Source organism: Triticum urartu, chromosome 5A, assembly GCF_056163025.1.
Source record: "Triticum urartu cultivar PI428250 chromosome 5A, HENAU_Tu73, whole genome shotgun sequence".
NCBI classification, from domain to species: domain Eukaryota; kingdom Viridiplantae; phylum Streptophyta; class Magnoliopsida; order Poales; family Poaceae; genus Triticum; species Triticum urartu.
Window position 1 is genome coordinate 112,125,504 of NC_141877.1, and position 24,846 is coordinate 112,150,349.

Here is a 24,846-nt window from a genome sequence, read left to right on the forward strand (position 1 = left end):
AGAGTTTTGTAGGACAGTGGCAATTTTCCCTCAAGTGGATGACCTAAGGTTTATCAATCTGTGGGAGGCGTAGGATGAAAATGGTCTCTCTCAAACAACCCTGCAATCAAATACAAGAAATCTCTCATGTCCCCAACACACCCAATACAATGTCAATTTGTATAGGCGCACTAGTTCAGCGAAGAGATGGTGATAAAAGTGTAATATGGATGGTAGAAATATACTCTTATAATCTGAATAAATAAAAACAGCAAGGTAGCAAATAATAAACAGGCACAAAAACTGTATTGCAATGCTCGAAAATGAGGCCTAGGGTCCGTATTTTCGGTAGTGCAATCTCTCAACAGTGCTAATATAATTGGATCATATAACCATCCCTCAACGTGCAACGAAGAATCACTCCAAAGTTCCTATCTAGCGGAGAACATAAGACGGAATTGTTTGTAGGGTACAAAGCCACCTCAAAGATATTCTTTCCGATCAATCTATCCTAGAGTTCGTACTAAAATAACACGAAACTTTTCTTTACGATCGATGTAACCAAGAGTTCGTACTAAAATAACACCAAAGCAAATTCAGATTCATAATATTCAATCCAATACAAAGAACTTCAAAGAGTGCTCCAAGATTTCTACTGGAGAAACAAAGACAAGAACGTGCATCAACCCCTATGCATAGATTACCCCAATGTCACCTCGGTAATCCATGAGTTGAGTGCCAAAACATATATCAAGTGAATCAATAGGATACCCCATTGTCACCACGAGTATTCAATTGCAATACATATATCAAGTGTTCTCAAATCCATAAAAGTATTCAATCCGATAACAACGAAATCTCAAAGGCAAAAACTCAATTCATCACAACAAGATAGAGAAGGAAAAACACCATATGATCCAACTATATTAACAAAGCCTGCGATACATCAAGATCGTGACATCTCAAGAACACAAGAGTGAGAGATTAAACACATAGCTACTGGTACAAATCCTCAGCCCCGAGGGTGGACTAGTCCCTCCTCATCGTGGTGGCTGCAGGAATGATGAAGATGGCCACCAGAGATGTTTCCCCCATCTGGCAGGGTGCCGGAACGGGGTCTAGATTGGTTTTCGGTGGCTACAGAGCCTTGCGGCGGCGGAACTTCTGATCTAGGTTAATCCCAAGGGTTTTTGGAATATTTGAGAATTTATAGGGAGAAGAGGGGGTGTGGGAGGCCACCGACATGGGCACAACCCACCTAGGCGTGCCTAGGCCCCCAGGCGCGCCCTGGTGGGTTGTGCCCCTCTTGGGGAACCCCCTAGGTGCTGCTCTGGCCCATTGGTGGTCTTCTGGTCCATAAAAAATCTACAAAAAGTTTTGCGGTGTTTGGACTCTGTTTTATATTGATTTCATGTGATATAAAAACAAGCAAAAAACAGCAACTGGCACTGGGCACTGGGTCAATAGGTTAGTCCCCCAAAATGATACAAAGTTGCTATAAAATGATTGCAAAACATCCAAGAATGATAATATAACGGCATGAATACTTCATAAATTATAGATATGTTGGAGACGTATCAACGTCCCCAATCTTAATTCCTACTCGTCCTCGAGTAGGTAAATGATAAAAGAAATAATTTATGAAGTGTGAATGCTAGCAAAGCGCATAAGTTTGATCAATGATAATTTCAATCACTTTTCCTAGCATCATAACAACAACTCTTTCTTATAAAACTTCTCTTGTTAAAGTAGAAACCAATTCACATGTTAAGGTTCAAACGATGAATTATCTTGAAGCTCAACAACCTATGTTCTTAGTCACCAAGCAATTGCAATTCAACTTATTCAACATAGTTTAAGTAAGAGCTGCACATACTCAACCATCATATAGTCTTCTATGATTGCTAACACTCACCGCATACACATGAGCAAAACGTTTTAACCGAACACATAGAAATATAGGGGCTTATAATTTTTCCTCCAAATGTATTCATCCCAAGGGTGATGTCAACAATAATAACTCATGCTACCCATATCCAACTAGATATATGTGCCTAGTTATTTCCTCACCACATGATCCTTGCGAAAAGAGAAAACTAAAAAGGAATAGAGAGAAAAACTTTGACTCTTGCATGAAAGTAAATACATAAAAGTAAAAGATAGGCCCTTCGCAAAGGGAAGCAGATGTTGCCATGCACTTATTTATTTGTATGCTCAACCCGTTAGTGCAAAAGAACATCATGTTGTATTGCCCCTTGTGATGGCAATCTTTATTATGCTGTCTGTCGCTTTTATTCTTCACCATCACAAGTTCGTACAATGCTCAATTTTCTCTTACACTAAATGATCTCACACTTTTAGAAGCAATTTTTATTGCCTTATTGCATCGATGACAACTTACTTGAAGGATCTTTCTCAATCCTTAGGTAGACATGGTGGACTCTTGAAGATAAGATTTGGGTTTAAGGGTTTTTGGATGCACAAGTAGTATCTCTACTTGGTGCGGACTTTGCGGCCAACAAGGATGGGGGGCAAGCACCACATGTTGAAGGATCTATGACAATATAACTTCTATGTGAATATGAACAAACATAAACCATTACGTTGTCTTCCTTGTCCAACGTCAACAATTTTGGCATATAATATTTTGATGGGGGCTCACAGTCACAAAAGATTTCCATGATAGTGTATTTGCATGTGAAAGTTCTCTTCCTTCTAGTAATCACTCATGAATTGCTTGTATGACCAATATTGTGATTGTCAAGCCTCAAAATATTTCACTTTCTAAACCCAATGTGAAGCTACCACTATAGGCATGATATGATTTCAACTTCATGACATTCGATTTATTCAACAGTTTACTCATAGGATATAAGTGAAGCACAAGAGTAAATGCATAGAAAAGAGCTTCGTTGATGGGATGTGAATGCCGCTTACCTAGCCTCCCTCGTAACTATTTGAGGACTCTATTTTATTTAAAAACTTCAAGATCTAAGTATTTTATTAAAATATCAAGCAGAAACAAAATGACATTCTAAGAATAGCACACATCATGTGAAGAAGCAAAAAAAAAACTTAGGCTCAACCGATACTAACCGATAATTGTTGAAGAAGAAAGGTGTGATGCCTACTGGGGCATCCCCAAGCTTAGATGCTTGAGACTTCTTGAAATTTTATCTTGGGGTGCCTTGGGCATCCTCAAGCTTGAGCTTTTGTGTCTCCTTAATTCTTCTCATATCACGGTTTTCCTAAATCTCAAAAGCTTCATCCACACAAAACTCAACAAGGACTCGTGAGATAACTTAGTATAAACCAATGCAAAAACCTTATCATTCTCTACTGTAGCAAATCACTAAAAGTATATTCAACATTGCACACTAAATGCCTCTGCATATTTAATACTCTATCCTCAAATAGAATCATTAAACAAGCAAACATATGCAAACAATGCAAACATAACAACAATCTGCCAAAACAGTACAGTCTGTAAAGAATGCAAGAGTATCAATACTTACCTAACTAAAAAGTTATGAAAATTTTCCACACTATAGAAAATTTATCAGAGGTCATTTTCCAAAAAGTTTCAACATTTTATCACATTCTGACTTTTCTAGGGAATTTTTGCAACAACGGTGAACTTTCTGTTTTCAAACAGCAACGTGTATACTTGCAAAATAAGCATGGAAAAGGCTACCATTGCCTCTTCTATTGAAATAAAAGATGCAAAACATTATTCTAAATAACATCAAGCAAATCCTAGCAAAATAAAATGACGCTCCAAGTAAAACTCATATCATGTGACGAATGAAGGGATAGCTCCAAGTGAGGTTACCGATAATGTTGAAGACGAAAGAGGGGGTGCCTTCCGGGGCATCCCCAAGATAAGTTGCTTAGATCTTCCTTGAATATTACCTTGGGGTGCCTTGGGAATCCCCGAGCTTATGGTCTTGTCACTCTTTATTCTCCTCATGTCGACATCTCACCCAAAACTTGAAAACTTCAATCACACAAAACTTAACGGAACTTTGTGAGATAGGTTAGTATGATAAAGAGAAAATCATTTCACGTTTGGTACTGTCAAAGACAAGATTCATAATTATTCTCACACAATGCCTACTGTATCATATCATTTCCACAATTTATATTGAGCAATATAAGCCATGGATTGCCTTCCTAGATTCCTCTCCTAATTTCAGACTCGTGGAGCTGAGCTACCACAAAAAAGCTGGTCGGGCCACCTTTGTGCACTGTGGAGCTGAGCTAAGCTCTCTACTGCGCTCCCTCCCCACGCCACACGCCACTCCAGCAGCGGCGGCCACCACAAAGCCCCCATGGGGCGTTCGCACGGTGGACGCTCGTGCTCGGGGGATAGCGAGGGATGGGGACGGCCCACATCGGTGCCGCTCACGGCCAGATCCACCAGTTCTTTGGAGGCCTTGAGCATTGATCCTCCCCCGCCGCCCCCGTCAATGGACTTCCCGGCTTCCTCGCCATGCATCCTGCTCTGGGGGGGAGTGCTCCAGCTCCGCAATGGCCCTCGACATGCTGGATCTTGCAGCGCCTCCTCTATTTGGTAACCCCTGCCTTAAATCCATAGTTGTTATGCCATCACCACGGGCGCAGGTTTCCTCTTCGGGCGACAGGGATGGATGGACTAAGGTCCGATCCCGCAAAGCCAGGCACGCCAGCATATCCCCTCCGGTTCGAGGCAGGCACCGCGCGCCGCTACGACACAGCCGGCACGTCGCCTTCAATGTTGAGGCCAGTCGGAGGGCCTTCTTAAGCCACTTCAAAGGCCTCTGACTCCGATGCCTCAGCCCTCGCCATCGCCGAGTAGACTGCAAAGACCCGCTCCACTGCATCGAGTGCAAGCTCCCCGGCCACTTCGCGAGAGAGTGCCCCAAGAATCCCAAGAACATCCGCGGCGGCGGCTTGGCCAAGGAGAGGCTTGGGCCAGCAGTCGGGAGAGGCCCTGTCCGGGAGCGGCTGTGCTTCCCTTCCCCCCCCGCCATGCCGCCCACGCACCATGTTGACCCATCATGCCGACCACGCTCCAGCCACAACATCATCATCGAGTCGCCTACCATGGAGCACCAGACCACCCTGCTGCGCCGCCACGGCAAAGCAGCACGCCGCCAGCCCAATGTCGGCGGGCCGCGCCATCGACGCGCAGCTCCACACCCCGCCCCACCTGCTGCGTGTGTCCTGCCACGACCCAGAGGATTTCCTGGTGCACTTCGATCTCCCGTCGCACCGGACAACCCGGTGCAGCTCGACATGCTCACCGTCGACATCATCCCCTTCGCCATCAAGCCGTGGCATGAGGACGACCACGTCCTCTTCCAAGACTTCATGCTGCACAGCCGGGTCGTCATCGAGAAGATGCTGTTGCAGCTCTGGTCACTGTAGGGGTCGGAGAAGGTGCTCGACAAGTGCTGCATCGTCGACAGGCTGGACAGCTGCACGCACGAGCGCGACCACATGAAGACGTTCGCGTGCTGGGTCAGGGTCTGGGACGTTGCCCACATCCCTACCATGCACATGCTATGGAGGGCGCCCCGTGGCACAGGCCGCGTCGAGGCCATGCTCGGATACTCGCCGCCGTGCAAGGAGGTGGCACCACCGTTGCGGGTCAAGCACCATGGCATGCTGATCCACATTGACAGACTTGAAGACTAGTCTCTGCCGTACCCTTGCTCCTCCCATTCGGCGCAGAGTGGCCTTCCGTCATTGGACTCCGACGAGGGAAGGGCCGTGCCTGCGGTCTGGCCTGGGTCCTGGACGATGAATGTCGAGGACAGGTAGGGCTAGGACCGGCGCCACCCTGCGGTTGTGGCCCCCTCCGGCTATGGGGGGCTGCAGCGGGGGGCATGATGGGACAACGATGGCCGCGATGGCAGAAAGGATGGACGCCGCACCTGGAGGGACGCCCTGCTGAGGCACAGTGGGTTCGGCGCCATGGCGCATAAGGGCAAGGATAAGGGGAGCGCTTCGAGGCAGCACAGCCGCACCCCGGTGAGCAGGCGGCGCAGCGGCTCCTCCGACAACGCTTTTCGGGCAACCCCGCCACTGCCGCTGCGGCAGCATCCCGCAACTCCTCAGGCGGCCTTGCCGGCGCTGCCTGCCGCCGCTGCTCGGGGAGACACGGACGACTTCGCCGAGTTTTTCGACCAGGTTGACAAGGCCCTGCCCCCGCCCCCACCTGCGGACCGCATACAACACGACATTGACGCCACCATCGCCGATGTGCTGGCCGCGCCCTTGAGCTTCCAGTACGTCGGCGTCCAAGCCGGCGACGCCGCCCTCCCCCTCCCGCGACCGGTGTTGAGCCCAACCCTTCCTGCACGCAGCCGGACCTCGTCCTCGCCTGCCACGCCCTTGTGCCCACGGCGACCACGACAATGCGGCTGGGGCCGATCACGCAGATGGTGCGACAGATGCAGATTGGAGGCCCTAGCGGCCTCTTCCAGGACATGCCGCCCCCCGTCATTGGAAACCCCCCCCCCCCCCCCACGCGCCGGAGCTCTGCGCCGCTCAAGGCCAGAGCGTCCCCAACTCCCACGTGCCAGAGCGCGAGGCAGACCGCAGCCCGCACCACTGTGCCGGTCGCGCAATGCGCTACCCTCCTACTTATCAAGAAGCTCGGCCTTCTGGGGCCAAAGGAGAATGTGACGGCCAAGGTTGCCGAGGCGCTCATCTGACATTTCGACGAGCCCCTCACTGACAAGGACATCACCATCACCGCGAAGCTCACATGTCTCGACCCAGACGCACTCCGCATGGCGAGCGGGATGGCCGGACCTGAGGGTGGCGAGGAGGCCGCAGTTTAGTGGATCATGTTAGTTCTCCATTGTTTTAGTCTCTGACGGCAGCCGACCTTAAGCCATCTAGAGTTAGGTTTTATCAATGTCAACTGTAATAGGCATAGTGGCATCGATCGGCGGCAGAACATCTTGGGGCGTATGGGAGGGTTCTGCCGTGCCCATGGTAGCAAGGTTTGTACTTCTTAGCTCGTCTTCTTAGTGGAATTTCATGCTTCTCGGAAAAACATCGGTGGCCATATGAGTAGCACACCTAGCCTAGTCATGATGAACTAGAACGACGCGGCATGAACTCGCCGGCAAAGCGGGCTACTATCTGTGAGATCGCCAATAGCTACCGCATATCCGTCCTCTGCTTATAGGAGACGAAAATAGAAAACTGGTCCCTGGCCATTGTTCGCGAGTTAGGTGGTAGCCGGCTGCAAGGCTGCGTCGTCCTCCCCGCCATTGGCACCAGTAGGGGCATCGCCATCCTCTGGGATGCCAATGCTCTGGACATCCGCATGCATGCCATATGCGCGTACTCCATCACCGCAAAAGTAGTCCTCTCCTCTGGCGACCGCTCCTCATCGTTTTGGCTCACCATGGTCTATGGACCCATAGACGATGCAAGGCGGGAAGATTTCCTGTCTGAGCTAACCAAAGTAGCCCCTCCAATGGCTGAACCATGGATCATCAACGGCGATTTCAACACAATTTACGAGGCGAGAGACAAAAACAACCTAAACCTCAACAGACAAATCATGGACAGGTTTAGAGTAGCAATTGACAGGGCAGGGCTACGTGAGATAAAGTGCAAGAACAGGAAGTACAGATGGACAAACGAGCGCCAAAACCCGACAATGGTCAGTATCGACAAGGTTTTCTGCAACTGTCGGTTCTATATCCGACGTATCTCGTAGCAGGGGTCCTCAGCTAGGCGTCTTGGAGCGATGGAACATGGACACATGATTTTACCCAGGTTCAGGCTCTCAATGCTGGACTGCATTCGAGGTATCCTTTGTAGCCAAGCACCAACTCCGGACTATATCCGAGCTCCAACGCCGGACTATATCCGAGCTCCAACACCGGAGAGTATCCGAGCTCCAACGCCGGGCTATATCCGAGGTGTCATAGATCACCTTGGCTCAAAAAAGTCAAAGGAGTTTAGCCGAGCTTAATGCCAGAAATGCTCTGGCGCCCGAGCTTTATGCCGGACTACATAAAGGTGGTGCACCACCCCGACTACGGGCCGATTTTTTCTCAATATTTTCGATTGGTGCCATTTATTCTCTATCGGGATATATAGCTAGTAGCCCTCAAGGTGCGTATCGGTCTAAAACCCGAGATGCACCTAAAAGATGACATAAGACCGCTAATCCCAGTAGCCCCTGAGACTTAGGTTGATTCGCAAAATCGGCCCGAGGATCAACTCCTAGCTCGGCAGAATACTTCGGGACACAAAAAGCGGTGTGAAAAGTCCTCGAGACTCAGGTTGGGTGCGGCCAACCAACCTGATGATCATAATCTCCCCGAAAACTATATTGCACTTTAAATTTTCTGCATTGGATTGTCAGTGCAGTAGCCCCTGAAAATTAGGTTGGGCAAAATAGCCGACCCTAGGATCGTACCTCCTCGGGAACAAGGTCAACTGTCATGTATGTTTTGACAATACCAAGGTGGAGTTCAGCAGGAAAGATGTCGAACTGTAGTTTTAGAAAAGAGTTTCACGCCGAACACCTCAACCAAGAGAATGTCCCGCTTCCTGAAAAATAGGTGAAAGATGTTATCAGCTCAAAAAAGGCCAACAAACATGCGTAAAAAACTTTACATCTAGATTGAATCAAGCTGTTTTGGTGCCAATATGAAATTGGTCTACAAATTGTACTTCTATCGTGCTTTGACATGACACATCTGATCTCTAGACTTCAAGTGGGGTCAGCCTTTGTCTTCAACCTCCCTATCCCGAAGGCGGAGTGTTTCTCAGGCCAGTTTAGCGAACTAAACACGAGCGGCTTTAGAGAGAAACCAAGCTACCCGGCTATTGATCATACACCTGAGTCGATAAAGGAGTGGTAGAAAAAGACTACGTAGCGACTAAGAAGAAAACATCTATTATAAAACGGCTCATACTAATTTAAGAGCCCCCAAGCGACTTGGGTAAAAAAATATGTATAATGATTGTATGTACCAAAGTACTTATATCATATGTGTGTTCACCCAAACTTTAAACGCGTCTTAACCGACTGTTGGCTTCTCCCTCTTCGGTCAAGGGCCGAAAAGTGTTATGCGCTCCACCTGTTGAGAATATTGACGGTGTTTCCGATAACCAGGCAATCAGGCCATTAGGCAGTAACAGACAAAGCGCGCTCAGGGAACTTATGCTACATTACTGACGAAGTGTAAGAAGCATCTTCGAAGAAAATAGTACCCCCACCGATACCTTTCTTCGGTTTCTCATTGTTACTATGGGACTTGCGCAATAGATTTTTCGTACTCATGAGTCTCTACAAAAAAATACACTTCCGTGATGATATGTGTTTGTCACAATAGGTCACGTTTTTTTATGGATGTACATCCATGACGATTTTATGACGGAATCAAGATAGTCATACATGTGCTGTCGTAGAAGTGTTCCATGACATTACCAAAATTATCATCACGGAAGTGTCCACTTCCATGACGATAAATCATGCGTCACAGAAGTGCTTTCGTCAAGGGTGACCGACATGTGGCATCCACCGTAACGGAACGCCGTTAAGCTATCGGGTTCGGTTTTGGATCCGATAACCCATTAACAGCCCCGACCAATGGGGATTTTCCATGTGTAAAATCATCAATGGCTGGAGGAAACATGTGTCGGCTCACCATTGGGACAGATGCCATCCACTCATTGGACCCAAGGCGCCTATGATATGTCGACATGTGGCACATCCCAAGAGATGCCCATTCCTGTGAAAAGACCAGCCCGTTTGACTTGGTCAAAAGGTGGCAAGCCAGCCCACGGGAAGCCTGTTAACGGTCTGTTCTCGTATAGCCCATTTACAGCCCACTAACCCAGGGCCCGTTACAACCTCTCTGAATTAGACCCAGTACCGTCATCTGGGCCGTCCAATATGATTCCAGCCCATTTTAACTTGCGGCTCATGTATGGCCCATGACGTCTTTCGGCCCATATGAGGCCCTTTGTAACTCTTGGCCCATTAACGGCCCATGGTGAAACTGGCCCGTAATGAACAGTGTATCACTTCATACCCATTAAGGGCCCATTATTCCATTGGGCCATTTCTAGCCTAGGTTATATTTCAGCCTTCTCAGGGCCCATTTATTCTTGGGCTCATTTCCAGCATTCGGTTACTTACAGCCCGTTATTGTCATTTTCTGCTTGTGGGCCAAATTCAGCCCGTGGTTACAGTCGGCCCATTTGTGGCCCGTTAATACATTGGGCCATTTTCATGTAAAAAAACCCGTTGGGATGTTTTTATAGAGTTATCAAATATGACCTATTAACGGCCCATTATGGTCCATGAATAATACGGCCCATGATTGGTGAAATGATGAAACGCCCCGTAGAAGGCCCATGGATCGTACGGCCCGTAGAAGGCCCATGGATCGTACGGCCCGTAGAAGCCCCATGGATCCTACGGCTCATATAGAAGGCCCATGGATCGTACGGCCCGTAGAAGGCGCATGGATCATACGGCCTGCAGGAGGCCCATGGTTACAACAGTCTGTGTGTTGCCATGATTATTTTGGCCTACTTTCCAAAAATAGGTTATTGTGGCCACTAGAAAAACACAGAAAAAGAACTGCAGTGACTACAAGCAAACAACCAAACAAGACAATAAGGAAATAAATAAGCAAGCAATTAACGCTAGCCTATTACCGCTATTACACATATTACATCCACTGGGCATCAAAGTTCGCCACCAGTGCAAATATAGGGACTAAAGCAGCATATTACATACACTGGCCGTCAAAATTGGCCACCAGTGCAAATAAACGCGACAATGAAACAAGAGCATAACTAAAACAACTTCAGAAGAGCTCAAGAAACGTTATCCTGGGTATCCACCATGTTGGCAATAAACTTAGCAAACTTATTAGCTTTGTCCTGTTTGGCGCTAAAATCCTCCAACGCTTGCTGTTGCACCAGAAAGTATGCATCTGAATGCTCCAGGGACTTCCGCAGTCCTTCCACTTCTTGTCACAGCACAGCCGATCGATGTCTTTCAGCTTGTATTTGAGACTCTAGAAACCGAACTGATTCAGACAGTGAGTTTGAATAGCTTGTCCAAGCGGTATTGGCCAGTAACTCAAACACTAAACCAAGACAGGACTTTGGGGTTGTCTCACTGTCTTCGAGATAGTCTTCCTTAGCTGTTTTATCAGCTTTGTTGGAGACCAACAAGGATGTGTCACTATCCTGAACCTTATCTGCATTACTTCCTTTACCATTGCTTAATAAGGCACTCTTCCCCAATATTCTGTCAGCATTGTAAAAGAAGAAACAAGCAGACACATAACAGGTTTAGCATGTACTAGTATATGAAACTCATTTCGGTGAACCAGTTTATTAGTAAGGTGGACAGGATTAAACTACCAAGTCTTGTATTGCCAAGTACTAGTACATAATAAAAGCATCAAACAAACATATATCGATGTCCTATGGTCACTGCATTGTCTTCCCAAATCAAAATAGAGACATGGTTCAAATCATATCAGTTCAAGGCAAAGCAGCAGTGGAAGAATACAAAGCATGGGAAACTACACGGCACAACAAGATTTGAGATGGGTACCACGGGTCTACATGTGCAACAACACTATTGGCTCTGTTGTGATGCTAGGAATGTGCATGATATGAGAAGTCAACTGTATACACAATTGAAATTGATAACAACAGAGCTATTGATAAGAGCAAACCTATTAAAGAAACACACATGGACATACCTGTTGTGCCATTGGAGTTTCGATTGGATCCTTCAATTTAAAAATAAGTTTGTATGAGTAAATACAGTGATACAAGAGCAAAGCAGTATGCACAATAGCAATCATAGTTAAAAAAAGGCAAGCCTAAGCGAGCGCTTAAGCGTGCCTAGGCTCTAGGCGTTGGCAAAACGCATTGCGCATAACTATGCTTAATTTGTGCATAACTGCGCATAAGCATGCGCTTTGGTCAGTAAAGCGCAAGGCGGTGGCAAAACGCACAATTAACACCTAGCGCTTTTTTGAACTATGATAGCAATGGAATCTTAAATTAGAATAGTTGTTCTTCAGGTTTAGGAACTTGTTCTACATGAACAAAGTACAGTAAGACGCAAGAATATAGCACTTAAAAATAGAAAATGAGCTCATAGACCTTACCACATTCTTGGTTCGGGACCAGTACAGAACAAGGCGTTCCCGGTCATCGTCCAGTAGATGTGTCTCAGGAGAACATAAGGGAATTTGATGAGTTTCTTTGCCGGTGAAATACGTTTTCTTTAGGTAATTCTGATATTGCCACCAAGCATTCTTGAAGATAGCAGAGGTATTAGCACATGTTACCTCATCTTGAGTTTCCAAATCGGTCCTTCTCTATAGAGAACGATGGGAAAATTTGTTGTATTATAACCATCATGGAGGTAGGATGTATGGGACAAAGCAAAGTAATTGCCATGAATAACATTACTTACACATAACTCCTGGACAAACACCTGTAATTGGCATTTTCCTTCATCTTCAGTATAATATTTCCAAGATGGGAAGATGCGCACATACGATTTAACAAATCAAATGGGATAGATGCTAAACTATGACTAGCTGGTTGTGCTTCCTCCACAGGAATATGCGTACTAACTGGTGGAGTTGGGGTTCGTCGTGGTAGTACTGGCCCTTTGGGCACTGGAGCTGCCTTACTAAGTGCTCTTGTTTGGGAGCTCTATGGTGGAGATGGTGCTGTGTCAACAAGATCTATGTTACTATCTGCTGGGGTTGGGGTTAGATTGGGTGAAGCTGGTTCTCTGTCCATCATAGTAGGGGTACAATCTGCGAGAGTTTGGGTTATGTGTGGTAGGGCTGGTTCTCGTGCATGTACAACCGGGGTTCTATCTCCACCAAGAGGTAGCACTGTTTTATTTGAAGATCGTGTTTTTAGTCCGCTAGATACTGGCATCACCCGCTCCAATTCAAATGGATGATAAAGAGGAAACATAGTTGAATGTACAGACATTGTATGAGAGACAGATGCAATAGATAGTGTGGAAAAAAGAGGGCATGAAATAGTTGACATGTACTCCCTCCGTTCAGAATTACTTGTCGCAGAAATGGATGTATCTAGATGTATTTTAGTTCTAGATACATCCATATCCGAGACAAGTAATTCCGAATGGAGGGAGTATATTGTTTAACTAAAATGGATAGCATAACATAATTTCATATATATGATGTCTATCTAAACTGGATAGCATAGCATAACATAATTCAAAGATATGATGAATAACTAAACAGGATCGCATGACATAATTCACCTACACATTATCTAAGTAATCAGGATCGCATCATTTAATTCACATATGTGATTTATATGCTAAACACAGGGCATTCAATATGATGTCTGAACTAAGAACACGGTGTTGAATATTGTGTATATGATGTCTAAACTATGCAATGCAAGACACCATATGCATGATACGAGCAGTATAACCGTGCCAAGTTAGAGCATACACCTCGGTGGGGGAATATGACCATTCATCTTTCTCTGAATCCATCTCTGAGGAGCTATCGGGACCCAACAAGCGATCTACTTCGGCGGGTAGCACTGTTTGCTCTGAAGGCCTTGATTTCACTCCAGATTTTTCAATCTCCCACCCAAATGGCTGATTCACAGGAAGAGTAGTTTAATGTACAAACATTGTTGACAAATGGAAATGTAATGAAGAAAAGGATGGGCAAGATATCATTCAAATATATGATGCCTGGTTAAACATGATGGCATTGCACACTTCAGATATATTATGGCTGGCTAAAAGACATGAGACTGCATAATTCCCATATATGATATAGAAACTAAACAGGTGGCATTACAGAACATGTCTAAACTAAGTAGATGACATATATGATGTCAAAGTAGGTACTGCAAGGCAACATATGCATGATATGACTAACATCATCATGCCAAGGTAGAGCAAACACCTTGGGGGTAAATAGGAGTGGTCAGCGGCGTCTGAATCCGCCTCAGAATAGATATCTTCATCTGGATTACAATCTGGAGAGGGGTGGGGAGGGTTTTCCATTGAACCCACCATGGAGCGATGTCTGCATGACATTGTATTGCCGTGCAAAACTCTTCTCTTTTTCTCTACATGTTCAGCATGACTGTGTACAATATCTGACATGCATACGAAAAAATATGGTGAGATTATGTAAGGAGAGCATGCAGAAATTTAGAGTGATGGTAACAACCAGTGGATGGATCCAGAAATAATGATAGCAGGCTGATGGTTGCTTTAATTTAATAAAAAGATAGATGATGATTGCTTTACTATTTGTTTCCTTCCCAAGATGAACAACATAGGCATACCCTAGGTGAACCAGACATTAGACAGAGATACTATTCATTGCTTCTTCGATATGTGCCCCACAACTAATTTAGAACTCAAGTTTGAACATTAATTTGGACCTGACTTGGAGTCCAAGAGGTGAACCGGGCGTCAAGGCTGAAACAGCACAAGACAGACATCATCAATCTCAAGTGAGATTCTAGTAGCATCTCTAATAGATGATGTAAAATATATGTAAAATTTACATCACAAAAAACCACCTGGCTACAACAGATGAGGTAAAAACTGTTGACTCTGAACTTAACTATCGAAAATGAAATTTACTGTGGAATCTGAATGTTACTGTCGAAACTGAACACAATGGTAGCAGAGAGGCACTTGACATGTAGTTTAGGGAGGGCCTACAGTTCATCTTCGACCTGCACCCCCCTGAGCCGCCAGCCACCACCGGCCGAACCGCCAGCCCCAGCGCCGCCTCGCCGCCCCGAAACAACTCCCCACCGCCGGTCCGCCGCCGCCCCGGCCAGCCCTCTAGGCACCCCGCCCCCACCCTGAACCCTAAGATAGATAGCAGGGTACCTCTCCGATGAGCCCCCGTCCCCGCTGTGGGTGGTTTTTTTGTAACTCTGGCGAGGCCCCCACCCCCTGAAAATCGACTGACCCAAAAGTCGTTTTAGTCGACTGAACTGTAGCTAAATCGGAGCAGAGCAGCAACATGAGCGAGGGGGGAGCAGCAGCAGCGCCAGCCAGTGAGCGAGAGCCGGAGTAGCAGCAGCTGGGCGAGCGAGCGATCGAGCAAGAGCCAGAGCAGCAGCAGCAGATTGGGCTGGTATGGACACCGCCGCCGAAGGGGCCTCGCACTGGGGGAGAGCCGCCGTGGAGATGTCGCCCGCGGTGCCAGCTTCAATATAGCCGCTCCATGGGGGTGCCGGATGGAGCACCATCGGTGCCAGGAGGTCGAGTTAAGGAGAAGGTGCCATGCGATGAGTGTACAACCTCTTTGGTGGCGCTGAGTAGGCCTCGGCTTCGTCCGAGGAGTTGGTGAGGATGCTGCGATTCCAGTGGAGCAGGTTCAGGTGGCGCTGTGGGGATGGAGTAGCCGCGATAGACGAGGCCATCGTTGGAGCAGCTCCTTGGAGGTGGAGGACGGGGCGGTTGAACCCACGGGACGATGAGATGGACGACGGATCCTCATCCAGGGAGGTGGACGAGGGACGTCGAGCTATTGCGGTGGACGACGTCGTCGGGGAAGAGGCTCCAGCTGGGCAGTGATGAGGTGGCGGACGGAGGAGGGCGGGGTTTCACGACTGGAGCGGAGAGGCTATGGCGGCCTGGGATTTTGAAAGGCAAAAAGGAGGCGATGGGAGGGTGTGAAACATGACTTAGGGACGCGCTTGTCCCAAATGTAGGGTGTGTTACAAAAGTACCCCCACTGATTTGAACTAGCGGTCCTTTCGGCTCAGGGTTAGAAGGGGGATTTTGTGTGTCGGGATTTGGCAGCTGGAGGCAGTTTTCGCGCGTGTTGTAATTTCTGGATAGCAAGGCGCGGGTTGTGAAGGCGCAAGTTTTGGGAGCATGATATCTAAATTTTTGGGATATAACAAGGCGCAGGTTGAATTTTAGGGACAAGCCTAACGTGTAATATTGTACTTGTACGTACCAAATCAATTCGCACTTCCCTCAACCAAAAAGAAAACGAAAAAAATAGAACTATTCACACCACACAAAGAGAGAGTCTTGCCCCATTTTACTATAAAAATGCTATTCAAAGCTACTCCCTCCTTCCATGTATATAGGGCCTAATGCGTTTTTCGATGCTAACTTTGACCAAATATTAGAGCAATAATATATGACATGCAACTTACACAAAGCACACCATTAAATTTGTCTATGAAAGGTTCTTTCAATGATATAATTTTCACATTGTGCATGTCATCTACTATTAATGTTGTCAATAGTCAAAGGCGGTCTTAAGAAACGCATTACGCCCTATTTTGATGGAAGGAGGAGGGATTATGAATCCATGTTATGTCCAATTAAATTTTTTCGCTTGCTGTATGATGCATGTAACCTACTCATACCAACATTTTAGTGCATTCCAAATGTCTATACTACCGCTGTAATTCGAACTGAATTTGAATTCGTTTCTCTATTTCAATAAGAATCTACAATCATGATTGTTGCCAACTTCAACCATCATTTGTGTATTACCTTAATAACACACCACATGGTTACTATGTGTACTACATGAACTCGAATTCTATTTTTTGAATACACTCAGTACATTTGATGTACTAACTATATATTCATAATCTAAACCATGTTCCATACATACACCGTGTTTATAACACATAGTATAGTGCCCCGCCCCCTACATTATGATAAGTATTTAGACTTGAGCTGCAAAAGCCACACATTATCCCAAATTATCATCAATGTTCTATATATTATACGTAGTACTAGCAAGGTGACCATGCGTTCCACAGAACATCAACATGATCAAGGGGAGGCCTAATTTGCAAATACGGAGAGGAGTGTGGGTATCTTTTTTCAAAATTGCCATAGTTTCCTTCCTATCCGTCAGATATAAATCGGACGGCCTATATTGTAGGATGGCAGGCACACCATCATCAACAACTCCATTTTTTATAAGAGTAGAGATAAAATATATTATATGTAGTATAACATGTTCATAACCACACCATGTGTATCACCGTTATATATATTCACACATGCGTCGGTTTAAAACACTACGATAAATTCTTCAAATATTCGAATTCTCTTTTTATAATGAAGAATGATCTCTATTTGTCTTTTACACCCACACAATCCTCTTATCTTTGTAGCTAGCGCTAACTTTCTCTCGTGCATGCACACGCCCACATCCCTCTCACCCTCCCTCAGCATTCTCTAGCTCCATCACGCAAATTCGTATTTTCACTTTAGGTCGTTCACCCACGGTGTGTGTAGGCCCAGCTCCTTCTTTACGGCACACATCGATCGTCATGCCTCTCTAGCCAGGTGTGCCTAGCACAAACACAAGCTTCCCCTCTTCTCTTATCACCGTCCATGCCTCACTCCCACCACTCTTTTCATCGATCTCGTACTTGCACACTCCTTCCGCCTTGATATAGTATGACTCTCGCACCACCTCCTAGATGCATCCCTCTCTCTCTATCCTTCACCCCGTGCCTCATTTGCTTCTAACACACACATGCATGTATACCGATCGATATCCCAAAATATACCTAGGTCGACTTTAACTATACCCCCCCATCGATCGATGTACCTCACAAGTTATGTCTCTCCTTTCTCTGACAAAGGACGATTGATCTTCCTATGTAGTTACGTCTGCTTACCACAGCCATATCATTCCCCCTCATCATTCGTGCATGCCTCCTGACCCTTCTCTCACACGCACGTGCACAGACAGGCAGCCATCCCCTCTCTTATTGATATTACAGGCGTGCCCTCTGGTTGTCTAGCAAGCCTATCCCACCATTTGTTAGAAGCAACTCTACTACCACCCCCTCCTACACTCTAGCTCTGTCTCTCTCCCAACCTTATTCCTCTCCTACACATATGCTTGGATGCCGATCGATCTCCCTTAATACATGAGGTAGATCGATCTCCCTTAATACATGAGGTAGGCCTCTCTCCTCCTCCACACATATACCAGCCATTGTACCTCTATAGCTAATTAGGCCTCCCCCCACCATACACCGATAGTCGAGCGTTGTAGGTAGGTATCCATGCCACAGAGACAAACTGCACCTGTCCCCTCTCATGTTCTAGTAGGCCATCCGCTCTATATCTTTGACGTGGGCACACACAAATTCGATGGCACTCTTTATCGATCGCGCGCGCACACACACAAACATCATCCCTCTCTTTGATTCTATGGACACCTCAAGCCGATGATACCTCCACTCTCTTCTCGTGGATCGCCCCCTCTATATATATGATATATCCAGGACTCTATTTCACACACATTGCATATGTTACATTTTTTGATTGACCCCCCCCCCCCAAAAAAAAAACTCTCACGAACCCACACACTATATCTCTCTATGTTTGTATCTCTCTCACACAACCCCACGTAGGTGGTGTACGTATACAAGAAGAGAATAGGTGCACCATGCACGTACTCACGCTTCGTGCCCAGCCACACCCGCGCGGGTACACGGTGGAGCTCATTTCTGTACGAAATGGCAGCCCATGTGCTAATTTGAACGCCTGTAGCGGTTGTTTACCTACGGAGGTCGTGTACCACGCGTGCACGAAACAAAGTTCGACTTGATGTGTTGGCGCGTTACTTTTAAATAAAGTTATATCGCTCAATGGCACGTACATAGAATATAAAATGATTTTTATGGAGAAAAGGGTAGTCCGCTCCACTATATACAATGGAGCCTGCATGCCTGGTTTGTCTCTCTTCTGAGTATCTCAAACAAGGCTATGGTGGCCTCTCTCTCTCACTATTGGTCACTGATCCGGCTGCATCCCGTCTGCCGAAGGAAAGGTAGGACGTGCATCATTTCTCCGTTCGCCGGCGGCGACGTAGCACGTCTCGATCTGTGGTACACGCCGTTCTCTCTGACCAAGCTCCGGCGCGGTAGGGCCTATGCCACCTGCTCGCTGCCGCAGTATGGGCAGATTCCGCCTGCCGCCGCTCACCTAGTTACATCCCGATGACCTCCATCTATCCCCTCCGGCCTTGCTCCACTGCCCGTCTTCCCACGTCGCTGCATGTGGATCTTCCATAGTTCTTTTCCCAAAACGTAGCTCGTCCGGCGTACTTTCCATATTGCAATCTCATCCTCACACCGTTTTAGACAAACATAACCGTGTTGTTATCTTCCCTTAGGACAAGGAATATGCTTCTTTTTTGTCGTCGCATGTGTCATCAACTGTTATTGGCCAGTAATTTTTTCCTTTCTACCTCTTTTTTTGCAAACAGGGCTAACCATTTCACCTCGTTCCTATTGCGACCTTTTGGTGAACTGCACAAATCACTTTTTTCTTAAGAGTGTTTTGTGCAGTTGTACTAAAATGTCACACGGGCAACATCTCTACATTTCAGTGTGACTTCACAAAGGGAGATTGGTTTTACTCTATTCTCCTCATCCAACTCCGAGCCTAATCTTCTCCAACTAGTTAGTCTTAAGAGAGACTGCAAAGGTGATCGACTTCTATTTGTGTGTTATTATTTCATCAGTAGTCCTCTATTATCGTAATCACACATAATATCTTCAGAACAGGGATGCTCAGTTCGATTTTAGTGGAACTACACAAAATGACCGGAATGTTGCATGCTCCAGACAGCTACTTTTTTCCCAACATGCCTTGTTGATTTAGAGAGAGCTGGGGGGATGTTGCTGCCAATGAAAGCATGGATCAATTTTAATTTAACACCTTCTCACAACTTTGTCTTCAATTGTGATGTAAATATAAGCTCTGATCTGCTAATAATTGAGATGCATTAGCAAGGAAGTTAGTTTTCTATTATTTCCGAAAGAGCATTGATGGCAAGACACACGAAACAAAAGCTGAAAGCTCATACCATTGTACAATTTCATGTCGCTGGAAAATTATTTGTATAGTACGTCAATTATGTAAACAAATGATGGAAGCTTGATAGCATTGCCAGAAGCCTCTTCGGCATCCGAGTCCATGTGCCATGCATAAAATTATACTCCTTCGTTCCTAAATATTTGTCTTTTTACAAATTTCAAATGGGCATATTTTAGAGTGTAGATTCACTCATTTTGCTTCGTATGTGTACTCCCCCCATTCCTAAATATTTGTCTTTCTAGAGATTTCAACAAGTGACTACATATGGAGAAAAATGAGTGAATCTACGCTCTAAAATATGTCTATATACATCCATATGTAGTAGGCCATTTGAATCTCTAAAAAGACAAATATTTGAGTAGTCACTAGTTGAAATTTCTAGAAAGAAAAATAATCCGGAGTATATTTAAGAACCGAGGGGGTAGTGCACAGCCGCATGGGAGACACAACCCGGTCGTTGCGCCGCATTAATAGTGAGTAATGAGCAGTCAAATAATAAGGTGGTGTTTGGTTCAGAAGTCCTAGGACTTTTTCTAGTCCCAGGGACTAATCAAAAAAGACTATCCAGTAGAGTCTTTTTCTAGTCTCTATAGAAAAAGTCCCTCCTGTTTGGTTTCTAGGGACTTTTTAGGGACTTTTTCTAGTATCTGGGACTAAAAAGTCCCTGAACCAAACACCCCCTGAGCCCCACCTTTCCCACTGTAAGTTGCTCGGAAGGAGCAACCATCAATACGCTCTTCTTTGAATCCGCTGATACTACTCCATCCGTCACTGTCTATAGAGCGCGGTTCAGAAAAAGAAAAAATCTCTGGGACCAAGGCGACTAGCGACCGGCCTGAAAAATAGCATTGGTAGTTATAGCACAGCGTCTATTACTAGAGGAAATAATGCGTACACACATGCATGCAGTGCTTCCACCCCGGGTACACACATGCATGCACTTACTCCACTCCGTAGTACATCGAGAGAAAATTGTGGACTTGATTGCGGTTACCATGCTTGAATTAATTGAGCATTAAACCAAACGCGTCTAAAGTCTCTCTGGAGGTGAAAATGCATTGAGGCAAACGCATCATAATGAAGCGCGCCCTGTAAACTGTGATGGAGGGAGGAGTAGTATGAAGGTGCAAAACCAAGTACGCGTATGGCCAGTCGGTCAACGCACCTCCTCTTGGCATATCACTGACATGTGGGACCGGAGTGTGATCAAACCGATCTCAATTGACGGTAAAATGGCCAACTTGCCGTTCCTTGAGAGAGACGCGGAGCGAGAACACTCAGACGAGCTCGCACGGAGGCCAAGATATATTTGAGCATGGTTGATCGATATCATCATTACATGTTGGGTTGCCGTTTTCCGCCCTTCTCCAGAATAAATGTGTACTTTATCAAAGATTAAAAAAAATAAGAGTACAGACGCTCCACCATGCGGTTCTAGTAGTAGTAGTACTCATACTACTAAACCTTGCGCTTGGCTCTTCGCCACTTCGTGAAGTCGAACAATGATGGTACTCCGCATGCTCGGTACTACAGTGTATACCTCTGGCAATCTGACACCGAATGAACTGATGCATGTCCACCACCTAGGCGAGGGTAGATTGCATTAGTCAAAAGGCGTAAGCGAGCTTCACCTTGTCTTGCAAGCTTCTCCTTGTTCTGCGAGTTGACAGGACACACCAAAAAGTAGTGCTAGTCCATACTCCCTCCTTTCCGGTTAATATGGCTTAATCTTTTTTGTGGGTAAATGAGAGAGCTTTATTCATATATAAGCATTCTTAGGACGATCAGCCAAGACACTGGTCACTAGGAACCGAGGTACCCCGCAAAAAAAGAAGTAGGAAGCGAGGTGTTTCATCAAGCCAGCTCTCGGCCACATTCAAAGTGCAGCAAGCACGGTTCGCACAAAGATGGGCCGCAAGGTTTGTTGACCTGTTTACATGCTGAATAACAAAAAAAGAGGAAATATTACCGAGCGCTCCTATTTTTAACAGGATATGAGCTAGAATTAAGCGAGAATTGTGGCGAGTGTTCCATGCAATCAACTTCCATTATCACATGCGAGAACCCTCGAAGAGAACCAAATGTGTTGAAGATTGCTTTATCACATTTTAAAAATATAATAAGAGTGTAGACGCTCCTCCATCCGGTTCCTACTACTAGTATAGTACATACCTCTATAGACTATAGTAGTAGTACTAGTACTAGTAAACTTTGCGCTTGGCTGTTCGCCTCTTCGGGGAAGTCGAACAATAGTAGTACTAGTATAGTGTATGCTTCTGGCAATTTGACACCGAATTAACTATTGCACATCCACCGCCTGAGCGAGGGAGAGCTTGCATTAGTCAAAAGTTTCTCCTTGTCCTGCGAGCCACCGCGCGCAAGCTTCTCCCGTCCTACAAGCTTCTCCTTGTTCGACAAGTTGACGGGACACAGCAAAGTAATGCTAGTCCATACTGCCTCCTCTTCGGTTAATATGGCTTAATTTCAAACGAGATAAATACACTGTATGTCACTATATATTTGTAAAAATACGGTTAGTGGACTTCATAATATGCTCATTGCGCTCAATATATACATTTTCCGGTGTTTATACGGTCACTAGGTCACCCTGGCTGAGTATGTGTGTGCATGCACATGTAGGTTGAGCACTTGAGCATGACTGTGTGACTGGACATCCATCGCACATCCATCATGTGCTCAGACATGCATGCATTAGGGCGTCGCGCGCATTTTTGTGTCCATGTGTACGTGTGACTGTTGCATACACGTAGGGGGAGTACATGTAGGGGACACTAAAGGAGCAGTCAAATCACACAGTAAGTTAGTCGGAAGAAGAAACCATCATTTCACTCTTCAATGACACCTACGCAATATAAAATGGTTGATATGGAGAGAAAAACAAAACCACTATATATACATTAGCAGGAGCCTAAGCTACAAGCCTGCTTGCTTGGGTTGCTCTGTTCACAAGCATAGAACGACGGTGGCTACACCACTGGTCACATATCCGGCCTGATCCCGCAGCTTGGGGAAGGGAACAATGTTCTGCGTAGACGCGGTCGACATCGGCGAGGGAGAGAATTCACAGTCGGTGCGTCCCAATCCGGGGTCACTGCGGTATGTGCCGATGCCGCGTCCCAACCGCCCTTCTAGCTACAGCCTGACGTCCCAGGTAGTCCATCTTCCTTTTGGAGGCGGCTTGCTCCACTGCCTCAGCTCCCCACGTAGCTCCATCTCCATGTCGATCTTTCTTCACTTCTACCGGCTTCTACTTGTGATGAGTTTATGTCCCATGAACTAGTGCCAGTACTATTATTCTAATCACACTTGTTCAATATCTTTGCCATCAGGGATGCTCAGCTCGATTTTAGTGGAACTGCACAAAAGCATCGTATGATCCAAGGGTGCCAGCCGTCTTTCCTTCGACGGGTTCTACCTGGCCAGGAAATTAAATCCTGTTTAGGGTTTAGGGTTTAAGTCGTAGTGACCCCATCAGTAGTTTTTCTTTCGTACACGCTCTCACAACTTTCCTGAGAAAAAATGGAAACGGAGAGAAACCAATGTTTCGTTTCGGTGGATCGCGCCATCGAGAAAAACCAACGTTTAAATCACGAAAATTATAAACTCACGCGCTTTTACATGGATCTTTTACGGGGTCATTCACAACTAATCTTCTCTCCCCCCTAATTTTAAGTGGGAGTGGGCCCCCTACCTTATTTCTATCCATTGAAAACCTTCCAGCTAAACCACCCCGTGAATCCCGTAAAAACTTGTCCGTGCGTGTAGCATTGCTCTTTAAATCACGTCTGTCACGTTCGTGTCTCACCCTCCTCCACGGCTCGACCCCACACGGTTGCTCGGCATGCCACTCACCGCAAACCAAGTATACGATAACTTTCCCGCCTGCTTGTCAATGGATCACGCCATGGAGTACTAGTACTACTGGAAGAGATTGACGAGTTGGGGGACAACAGCTAGCTGTAGCACAGACTCCCAAGAACTTTTTACATGCATGTTGTGGCCGGCTATTGCGACCTTTGAACGCGGAGCAGTCGCGTGCACCAGGAAGCGGCGCGAGCGATGCTCTCTCGGTTGGGGCACCGCTTCAATGTCGGCGCCAGTGGGAGGTCGCGTCCGCTCTGGCCGGGCATGAACGCGGCACTGACCGTTTCGGGCGGGAAGCACGTGCGGGTGATGAAGAGGGTTCGGGTTGGTCAGGAGCAGGCCATGCTAGCGGTCCGGACACCCGCAAACAAGAGATGTTGTACGTTAATATTGCCGCGTATATAATTAATAATGTAAATAATGTGCCAGTTGGACAAATATGATTGGAGATGGAGATGGAAATGGAATTTTACATAAACACGGATATGCATGTTTATGTCTATCTGTGTGTGCGCGACGACTCTCGCGACCTGGAAGCGGGGGCGTGTTTTTGATCGAGTTCTCTTTCTTGGTACGTTAAAAAATTGTCCGCCAGTTTTCGTTTCTTTTTTCCAGGAACGCATGCATTCTATTTAAAACCACTCCCATGGAGAGATTTTTTTACTCCATTATAGCCTCTTGTTTGATAGAGTTTCTCGTGTCTCGCTCTCTCATCCTCTCCATATCAAAACAAGATGACAGTGTCCACACTATCTCTCTCCTCACCGGTGGTCACAGATCCGGTCGAATCCCGTCCGTTGCGGGAGGTGAGGAGGTGCAGCGTTGACGTTGTCGCCGTCGGCGATGGAGGAAGCCGATGCGCACCGTCCTCTCGGAGCCGGCGCTGGCGCGGACGAAGATCCTTCATGCCCTTGTTCGCTGCCATTGTGTGGGAAGATCCCGCTCGCCCACCAAAGCGACATCTCGCCCACCTGAGGTATAACTTCTTGTATTGGTCCAGCTCCCCAGGTCGCTGCATGTGGGTTTTCTTCTATGCGACTACTCCCCAGGTCCCCATGTATAGTAGC

The 24,846-nt window shown here is 46.3% G+C and overlaps 1 protein-coding gene across 1 annotated transcript in view; it reads right to left on the minus strand.

The window, feature by feature from the left end:
* Positions 1-8,465: 8,465 nt before the first annotated feature.
* Positions 8,466-24,846, minus strand: part of LOC147970497 (uncharacterized) — a 44,651-nt gene continuing 28,270 nt past the window's right edge. Inside the window, exon 4 of the mRNA XM_087523464.1 lies at positions 8,466-8,544. Within this exon, the coding sequence (XP_087379590.1) occupies positions 8,466-8,544 (79 nt within the window). The remainder of the gene's footprint in view (positions 8,545-24,846) is intronic.